Here is a 9,942-nt window from a genome sequence, read left to right as displayed (position 1 = left end):
TCCATTTTAAAACAGAAGTGCCCTGAGACTGCATATGAGGGAGGTGGTACCTAGAATCATAGAGTTGGAAGGAACCCTGAGGATCATCTAGTCCAACCTCCTCCAATGCAGGAATAGGCAGCTGGGGGACTGAACCTGTAACCATGGTGTTACCAGTACCATGCTCTTAACAGCTGAGCTATCCAAGACTAGCAGCTTCTTATGATGTGCTCCAGAGTGTGGAGGACAGGGAAAACTTCCTTTTTATTGGGTGCAAATGCCAAGAAAATTATTTCCCTACAAAGTATTCTTGCTAACCATATTTGAGAGCTACTAGAGATGCCCTTGCTGTTAAATGTTTTGCCAGTTAACTGTCTACGTTTGCTGAGGATGTTCAGGTGACTAAGAGTGTGACAAGCAGGAGCTATTCAGCGTTTTAATTGGGAACTGCCTGGGGCAGCAAGGTGCCGTGGATAAATCATGACAGCATCAGGCTATATGATTCAGCAGATAAGCTGCTTAGAACAAGTAAAACAAAACTAGTTGGTTGAGGTGGGAGGCAGGCAAGTCATTCCAAGACCAGTGCTACAATAGGCTTTTTACAAGGATAAGAAAAGTTACCATGCTGTCAATAGAAGAGCTGTCCCAATTATATTAATGCTTTAAAAATTACTTTGTCACTTCAATTGAAATAGCCTAACTTGTTTAAAGAAAACTGCATTTCATAATGTCCCTTATAATAATAGATGAATTGTAATGTTAACATAATTGAACATTCCCTGCACATGGCCAATGCCAAGAAATGGCTGTTTTAATAGGTACAAATTGCCACAAAGGCACAATTTTCCACTGCGTTAATATGCTTTGATTGGTAATTTAGGTAATAAAAAAGGAAGAGATGAAACTGTTAGAAGTAAGGACAGCATTTATTCCCCCTATAGGTTGAAACTCAGGTTTAAAGTACAATATGCAAGCATTTTTTAGAAGTCACATTCTCAATTAAACTAACTCATCCTTATCACAAGGACCATGATAATTTGCTATACAGCTTAATCAAACCCCAGACTAGAGACTAGAAAGAAGTCATAGATCAAAACCTCAAATATAAGGTCATGGATGTGAAAAACTAGACTGCTATCGTTAGCTCACTTGCTCTCTATGTACAGCTTGATGCACTATGTGCTGGTCTCATTCTTATAATAGGGATGTTTGCAATGGAATTCTTAAAAATAATCATAAAGTGTCACCTTAGGTACAGCTGAGTCTCAAGAGGCACTTGAATCTATTAAGCCCCTGGCTTAGTTATCAAGCCCAGCTATGAGGTGGAATATAAAGCCATTTTAGTAAGCTATATCCCATTTACTTATAAAACCAGTTAACATGTTGAAATGGCTAATTGTAGAGGTAGCCCTGATAAGAAACTTCACACAAAACTATCTGAATTCAGTGTCAGAGTTAGGGGTTTTCTAGTACTCATGCAGTCTAAGGACTTGAATATTGTTAATAGGATCAATTAAAGATAAATATTAATAAGTTGAAATGGTCCACCTTTCCTATTTAAAGTTGGAGATACTATATATTTTTCTGCCTTTAGTCCAAGAATGACCAGCTGCTTTCAGTTGCATGGTTGCCGTTGTTCAAGGTGCCAAGCCTGAACATTCTGATCTTCATCACACATAAGCACTAGGCAGGTTGAATTTTCAACACCTTTCACCCACTAGCCATGTTAAGATCCTGTATAACATTAACAGAGCATGTTTGCACTGCATTCTAGCTTAAAGCTGGGGGTGGAGGGGGGGGGCTTTTACTTTCCAGCACAGGACAGTGTCTTGTGAAGTCTGAACCAGCCACAATACATCCAAAACACACCAACTTATTTTAGGAGCAGATGAATACAAAACTTTAATTTCACATTTTAAACATGAATCATAAATACATGTGCATTACTTTAAAGGGAATATAATTTATAATACTAAACAGAAATCACTGAATACTAAGCCAGTGCGTTTGCACACAATACACTTACAATGCACAAAATAAAAAAGCCAGAGCAAAGTGGCTTCTAGTTTCCTTAAGAGGTCATACGGAAATATGAACATCATTCCAACTTGATTGAAGTGTAGCATTTTACTGATTTAAATTTGTTAACTTGATTTAAAAACAACTATGTTTTAAATATTACAGGGATGATGGCAAGTTTGAGAGAGAGTTTAGCAACTTTAGTCCTTCACTCATCCACAACTGACATACAGGGTAAGCAGCACAAGGGGAATCATGAGGCCATTTTAAGAGGTCTGGCACTGCACACCACCTCTGGGATGATGCTCATCATCTTCATAGGCTTCCCCATTGTAATGTTGTCTTCTTTCCTGAGATGGGTCAAAGTCCACCAATTCTACCTGATCCGCATCTTCAGTTTCTTCCACTTCTTGCCTTGGAGGTAGCAGCTTTTCTAATAGACACAGCTTATCTGAGGAAAGGAAGCCACCTTCTGGAAAGATCACCTGAAATTAGGGCACAGTATTAGTGCACTGCATGCATCATTAAATCTCTAGGTAGGTGTGTGTATACAATATGGTTTGGCAGGCAGATATTTGCAAGCAGAAGGCACATTTGTGTAGCTATGTAAATTAATGTCAACTTTTTCTTTAAAGCACAATATATTAAAATCTCACATGGCAGTATTTTCTAGCATGAGTAGAAGAAACTTTACCGAAGAAATTTCATTTCATCAGTGGCTTTTGACAGCTGCATCTTACCTTGAACTCAATGATCAGACGGCCTTTTTCATATGGCCTGCGATAGATGGGCATTCCTTCATTCAGTACACACTTAATATCTCCATGTTTAACAATATGACCTAAGAATCAAAAGCATAAAGGGTTATCCTCATTAATAGACCTATTTTTATTAGCATTATAATACGCTCTGTGCAGAGTAGTAAGACTACTCCCTGTGAGAAATGCTTAAAATTTAATAGATCTAGCAAGGCAAGAGAGAATGAAGGTGCACAAACAACCATGAAGAAGTAGTTATTTCATGCAGAAAAGTGTAGTGAAACTTCATTTTGCACAGATATCAGCAAGTATTGGAAGCAGAAACTGGCGAACAGAAGAGATCTTGCTTACAAATCAAGCCAGGATTAATGTTCAATAGTGTATTAAGAGTACTTCCAACATCTATTTGCAAACTTTATTTCCATTTCATCATGTCAAAGAACAGCTGTAAGTGATGGTGACATTTCTCCAAGGCAACAGGAGTCTATCACTGAAATGCTATTTGTACAGCGCTATACATAATACTGGGACGCGGGTGGCGCTGTGGGTTAAACCACTGAGCCTAGGGCTTGCCGATCAGAAGGTTGGCGGTTCAAATCCCCGCGATGGCGTGAGCTCTCGTTGCTCGGTCCCAGCTCCTGCCAACTTAGCAGTTCGAAAGCACGTCAAAGTGCAAGTAGATAAATAGGTACTGCTAAAGCGGGAAGGTAAACGGCATTTCCGTGTGTTGCTCTGGTTCGCCAGAAGTGGCTTTGTCATGCTGGCCATATGACCTGGAAGCTGTACGCCAGCTCCCTCAGCCAATAACGCGAGATGAGTGCCGCAACCCCAGAGTCGGTCACGATTGGACCTAATGGTCAGGGGTCCCTTTACCTTTATACATAATACTAGCTTTCTAAGATATTAAGAGCCCTGCAACATCAGGCCAAAGAGCCACCAAGAATACTGATCTCACAGTGGCCAACCAGATGGCAGGTGAAAGCTCTCACACAAGACTTGAATGCAACACCACCCTCCTCACTTGTGGATCTCAGCAGCTGGTATATCACTACTAGGTTTGACATAGATACAGTATTTGTTGTGTCACAAGTCTGCATTCCATAGATTTGAGCACACTTCATTTTCATGTGATGATTATTAGCTCAAAATATTACTTGGAAGTTTTACCACCCACAGTAAGCAATAGGAAAATATACCAAAATACCTGCTCTCAAGTAATACTTACCAGGATGAGAAGTAATGATTATGGTTCGATTATCCAGCATTGTAATTGGCTTCTGAAAACCACACAGCGCCTCAACTAGTTGGATATCCATGCTCATGACCAAATCTTCACCTCGTCTGTAGAAAAAAAGAACTATCTGCCACAGGATGCCTTCCAAGTGGTGTTGGGACTACAATTCCCATCAGCCCCCAGCTAGCATAGTCAATAGTGAGGTGTGAGGGGAGCTGTAGTGCAGCAACATCTGGAGGGCACAACACTGGCTGCTCCTGAGTTAAGCATACTATTGAAGTAAAATGTGGAAGTTCAAATCCAGATCACAGTTCTGAGAACATCACTCATACAGTCTTTACACATTTTGTTGTAGAAGCAATTCTTACTCCTGCAAGACTGGAAGCACCCCATAGTTTACTCTGATCCTAGAGCCATTCAAGACCCTGTTTTAAGGGGTGGGGGGTGGGAAATGCTATTGCAGCTGTCTGTTCTATTTGTTTTTCTTTTAAAAATGTTTTTATTAAATATTTCTTAAGTATACAAAACAGTGTGATGCCTCATTCTTCAAGTAATGATTCCTACAATTCAGTTTCATTTGTTAGGAGACATTAATGATACATAGAATGTTATGTTAGGAAGAAAAGGGGGAGAAGAGGGGGAATAGGGGGTGGGGTGGTTATGTTTCTATGTCTGTTCTATTTCTAAGTGGTTAGCTTTGCTAAAATGGATATTATAGATGTGAACGTAATGTATTTAACTGAAAAGCAACTACATCCAGTCACCCCTGATTTTCAGAGCTTCACCACATCTCCCAAGCCTGCTTTCAAGAAAGTCAGTATCGCCCAGTAGATGACTATTTTACCAACTAGCAAGGCAAAACTGCACCCACCCACCACCATGGATACTAATGCAAACTTAAGGCTGAGGGTTTATCAAACAATGAGGCTTCCCTACACTAGCCACATGCTATCTCTGTCTTCTTCATTAGCAGTCAGTGGGGAAGGTACTCTCAAGCTACAGAATCTTGTGGCTAGAATTGTATCAAGGAACAGCTTGTTTTCAGATTTTTTTCATCAGGCACAGCACAGGTAAATCCACAGCTACAAAGGAACAACTGGGAATCGGCTTATGTTCCCAGTGGTTCCTTTGCATATGTGTCTTTAAACACGAGCCATGGCGGCGAAAGAACTATCAGGAGTACACTAAGCTACACCCATCACTGTGGTTCATGAAGGCCTAGTCACTTTTAGATCTGGTACTCCAGCCAAAAGTGGTTCCCCACCACCTGATTTCCATTTGTTACTCCTGAAGACCTATAGTAGCTGCCCCATCTCTAAGAGAGTAATGATTTGATTTTTAACTTTGTTCCTTTATAGCTATCCTCTATTCTCACTGAATTAGAATATTAAAACCTTCCTCTCATCCAATAAACAAACCCTGAGACTGGAAACATATACATATAAAAACCAGCCGTTACATATTAACATAGTTAAAATTGCTATAGCAGCACGATCACAAATTTACCTTGTAAACAGAGAATGGTCTTTTTGATCCAGGACAATGATAATATCTCCTGGCTCCAATCCTGGTTCTTGGTCGCCTTCACCATGAAAAGTTATCTTCTGACCATCTTTCATTCCTATTGCAAAAGCACCATGTAAGATGGAGAAACAGGACAAAAATACCATAGTATTATAGACATTAACAGGTATGTTTCTTGACTCTGGTGATTCTAATGCAATTCTGCAACTTATCCAGATTATATCGGGTGTTTGGCTACATTACCTGCAGGCTACTTCTATTACCAAGTAGGCTGCAATAGTAGCAGCTATTCTTCTGTAACTTTTCTGAAAGTTCTCCATACTTTCTCCCTCAAAGATAATTGGGTTTAAAACTACAGACCCAAAATGAGACACATACCTTTATCAATATGAACTTCCAGGATTTTCTTCTCTCTAACAATCTTCCTTCCAGTGCAGCTTTTACACCTGTCCTTGGGACTAATGCGCTCCCCGTGGCCCTGACATTCCATACAGACAGACTGGATCTGCTGAACCATTCCGGGTCCTATCTGATGAATCCTAATTTGCATGCCTGTTCCTCGGCAATTAAGGCAGCATTCCACAGCACCTTTCTTGCCGCCTCGGCCTAGAGAACAGCATCAAAGAAAATAAGCACAAGATCACTACATATTTCCCCCCGTTACAACTGCACTTTGTTTCCAATATGACTTTTTCATCTCCCCTACCCCTAAGAACAAAAATTTATCAGTGTACCTTCACATTTGTCACAAATGACATTCTTCTGTAGAGCCAGTTTTCGCGTTGCTCCATTGTACAAGTCTTCTAGAGTAACTGACAACTGATGGACAACATTTTTACCTGTAAGGAAAGGCATATTGTTGAAGACCAATATGGCAGGCATCTGGTTTTATTTCAGTTCAGGTTACGTTCTCAAAGATCCATCAAATTCCTGCTTACCAATACATTTCAACTTTTAAATTTATTTTTCTCCAACCTGAGAAGCCATTCTACAATAAGTTTCAACTGTGATCGCTGCTAGTTGACATTAAGCAAGATCCCTGGCCCCACTGTAAGGGAGGGAGTTCTGTGCTGCTTGATCTTTAAAGGGAAAGCTGGATTTCTTGAGAAATGGTCAGAACAATCCTAATGAGGAGCTGGGGAGAAGTAAAATGGCAGATCTAGCACCACAGACAAAGCTTGGCTAGTTGGCTGTGCAAGAGCAGAATGGGGATGGGGAAGACTTTTTGCTATACCAACTCTAGGAAGGAAACTAATCCTCAGAGATCTTTAGGATTTTGGATCCAGTAGATCCAGAACCACTGGTGTTTCATTCCCTGCCTGTTCCAGAGCATACTGCTTGCTAACACTGCAGAACAACTGCTGATGGTAGTTTTCCACCCAGAAGTCAAAATTGGGTAAAGCACCCCTCCCCCTGCATAGTTCTCCTTTCTACCAGTGGAAAGAAACCAAAGCATCATTGTAATCCCCTACAGCCACCAACATGGGAGATTAGAATTGCACTCCAAGGTTACAATCTTAGGCACATTTACGAAATAGTAATATATTGAGCTTAGTGGAACATTTCCAAGTAAACATGAATAGCTTACATACAAGTCAGAAAACTCTTTTGGGATGCGATATAAATCAGGTGTTTTTTATTATTTAAAAAAACACTCTTTGTAGCTAAACTTTTAGCATTTCTATACCTGAAGTTCCACATTAGTAACTTTCAAGTATCAGAAACTAAAATTTGAAGCACCTTATAAGTACTACAAATGGACATTTTAATAAAAGTTAAGTCTTTTAAGATTTGAATTTATTTTAACTGGAGTCACCAAAGCAACTCATGATATTAATAAGATCTTACCCTTATGAGTAGGCCACCTTTACTTTCAAATGGAAATCTGAGGAGCTGTTCTCTTTGCCCATGCAATTTGCTTTTATTGACTGAACTACAATCACTTCCATGAACTAGTTCAAAAAAGTTGGACATTACCTCTCCTTTCTCTTTGCATTCTTCCACCACCTCCAAAAAACATATCAAATATATCCATGGGTGATCCAAAGCCGCTTCCAGTACCACCCTCTTTTATAGCTTGTTCACCACCTTTATCATACAACTCTCTTTTCTTAGGATCAGAAAGCACTTCATAGGCTTGGGAAATCTGTTTGAACTACAAGATTAAAAAGAAAAGAAAAGCTTCATCTCTTTACAGAATATTCACAGAAGATTACCCGTACTAGTGTAACATTTATTTAGCACCACTATCTGAACTTAATGTTCTACAGCAATCTAGCTGGCTATATGCACATGTTACCTTAAGGAGCCACCGTGCACCCTATGTTGAAGACTAAAGTCAGGCCTTTTAAATCACATTTGGCATCAATGTGAAATTTTTAAAGGTTAAGATGGTCAGCCTTTCCATTTGTGAAACTTCAGAATTCGCAGGGACTGCAGTCATGCTTTTGAATTTAAGCTTCTTAAAAGTAAAAGACAAGGCATTTAGTCTTAAAAAGCCTTGAACTGATCAACGTTCTGATATCCATTTGCACTATAGAGGGGCTGTTTTGCACAAAACAGTAAGTTATAAATATAAGATGGTGTACAAGTACCAATAGCTTCTCATTAAGCAATATTAGCTCTCTGCTCACCACCTCCGAATTCTAAAGTATGTCACATGCTCAAACTAATAGCATGGAGAAATAGACCTAGATAAGATAAACATTAATCAGTATCAGACTGTTATGTCACATTCTGGGAAGAGGATATGTATTACTGCCAGGGTACCAGAATCCAACCCACTCTAAATTCACAGCCATTAGGTACAATACAAACAAGTAGTCAGCAGATAAAGCATGTTTCACAAAACTAATTGGCATAATGTCTGTAGTAGGGAAGGGGCTTGCACACTTGCCTTCTCGCCCTCATTAGGATTCTTATCAGGATGATATTTCAGTGCCAATTTCCTATAAGCTTTCTTCAGCTCCTCTTGGGAGGCATTGGGCTTTACCCCAAGCACATCATAGTATGTGGTCTCCTTCACCATGGTTCAGCTGATACCTGTAACAGGAAGGGGCAGGGAAGGATAACATTGACAATTGACATTAAAAATGCATCAAACAAACACAGTAAGCTAGAGATATTTCCAGTCTCTCTCATAGTTTCAGCATTCCTGTCTCCCAAATGCTTATTAAAGCAAACACCTTTAGGACTATCAGACCCCAATAGCTTTTACCTTTAAAGGCAATGGCCTTTTCATACAAACTTCCATACAAAATACCGTCCACGTGACAATGTGGGCTTCTAAACCCCTCCCCCACCAAACCCCTTAAAAGCACCTTTTTTGGGGGTGGTGTTAGTTCCATCTCAAAACCTTGGCCTTCCCGCCCCCCCCCAACCACTTCACAAACTCACACCCAACCTGAGACCACTACAGAGAGATGCCCAACTTTATATTAAATTTGTACACTTCCCTCCGCCTGACGATCACAGGGCGGTTCACAACATCTGACGAGAGACTCTTCCTGCTTCTCCCCACCCCACCCCACTTAAAACAGCATTACCCTCCCCCCTACAGACGGAAATGGGGAGGCGAGCACCACTCCATGCTTAGGAAGACGAGAAGTCACCCCACAGCTGAACACACGCACACCTTTTGTGCTTCAAAGGGGTCGCCTCCTGGAGAACGGTCACGACCGGCTTCATGGCAACCTCCCCACCACCAACGGCCCAACTAGATCCCCCCCCTCTCACATTCCCTCCTTAGGGAAAGTTCAGTCACATTTTTCCCTCCTCTTCCCCCCCTCCCCACGCTATACCGGCGTCAGCTGACCAGGCGTGCGCCAGATTCCCTCCCCCTTTCCTTACACAAGCGGGGGGGGGGAGAGCAACCGCGCAACTGCCCGCCCGTTCTGTGTGGAACAGCGGGCGCCGGTGGGATAATTTGGGGGGGGGGAAGCAGCGGGCCCCGGTGGGATAATTTTTTTGGGGGGGAAGCTTTTCGGCCCTCACTCACCATACGCTCGCGCCCCGGCCGAGAAATTAAAAAAAAAATACCAAACGAAGTCTAGCGCTTGAGGGAGCCGAGCAACCAGCCTGCCGCTTCCTCTCACACAGAAGGCAAGGCAAAGCCGCGACTTTTCTAGAAAGTTCCGAGCCGGTCTCAGCCTAGTCAGTATCCGGGGAGTTTTTTCCTTTCTCAAGAAAGCACCGCCCATTCCCGGAAGCACCGCCTCCGCCTCCTACGCTCAGTGTTTCTCATTCGCTGGCTTTCTGCCAAACGGCAACGCGAAAAGCCAGCTCCTCCCCTCGCGGGCAATTACGTCATCGGAGGACACTACAAATCCCGTCATGCACCAGAGGCGGCCCTTATCAGGTCGTGCCAAGCCCCCCTCTCCTTCTCTCCCCCGCCCTTGGTATAAAGGAAGACTACAAGTTCCAAAATGC

At 41.7% G+C, this 9,942-nt stretch overlaps 1 protein-coding gene across 2 annotated transcripts; it reads right to left on the bottom strand.

Annotated features, from left to right (window-relative positions):
- Positions 1-886: 886 nt before the first annotated feature.
- Positions 887-9,660, bottom strand: DNAJA1 (DnaJ heat shock protein family (Hsp40) member A1). Of its 2 annotated transcripts, none has more exons than XM_035140897.3 (9): positions 9,512-9,660; positions 8,411-8,556; positions 7,492-7,669; positions 6,249-6,353; positions 5,893-6,120; positions 5,497-5,611; positions 3,982-4,097; positions 2,739-2,839; positions 887-2,483 (listed from the first exon to the last, which is right to left on the bottom strand). In XM_035140897.3, exons 2-9 carry the CDS (start codon positions 8,540-8,542, stop codon positions 2,265-2,267), a joined length of 1,194 nt encoding a protein of 397 aa, XP_034996788.3. In that variant the 5' UTR covers positions 8,543-8,556; positions 9,512-9,660; the 3' UTR covers positions 887-2,264. The 2 variants fall into 2 exon arrangements, with proteins under 2 accessions (XP_034996788.3, XP_034996789.3); XM_035140898.3 differs by having other exon boundaries at positions 9,553-9,660.
- Positions 9,661-9,942: the final 282 nt, after the last annotated feature.

Source organism: Zootoca vivipara, chromosome 15 (assembly GCF_965207765.1).
Source record: "Zootoca vivipara chromosome 15, rZooViv2.hap1.1, whole genome shotgun sequence".
Taxonomy (NCBI): domain Eukaryota; kingdom Metazoa; phylum Chordata; class Lepidosauria; order Squamata; family Lacertidae; genus Zootoca; species Zootoca vivipara.
This window is presented reverse-complemented; position numbering and strand designations above follow the sequence as displayed.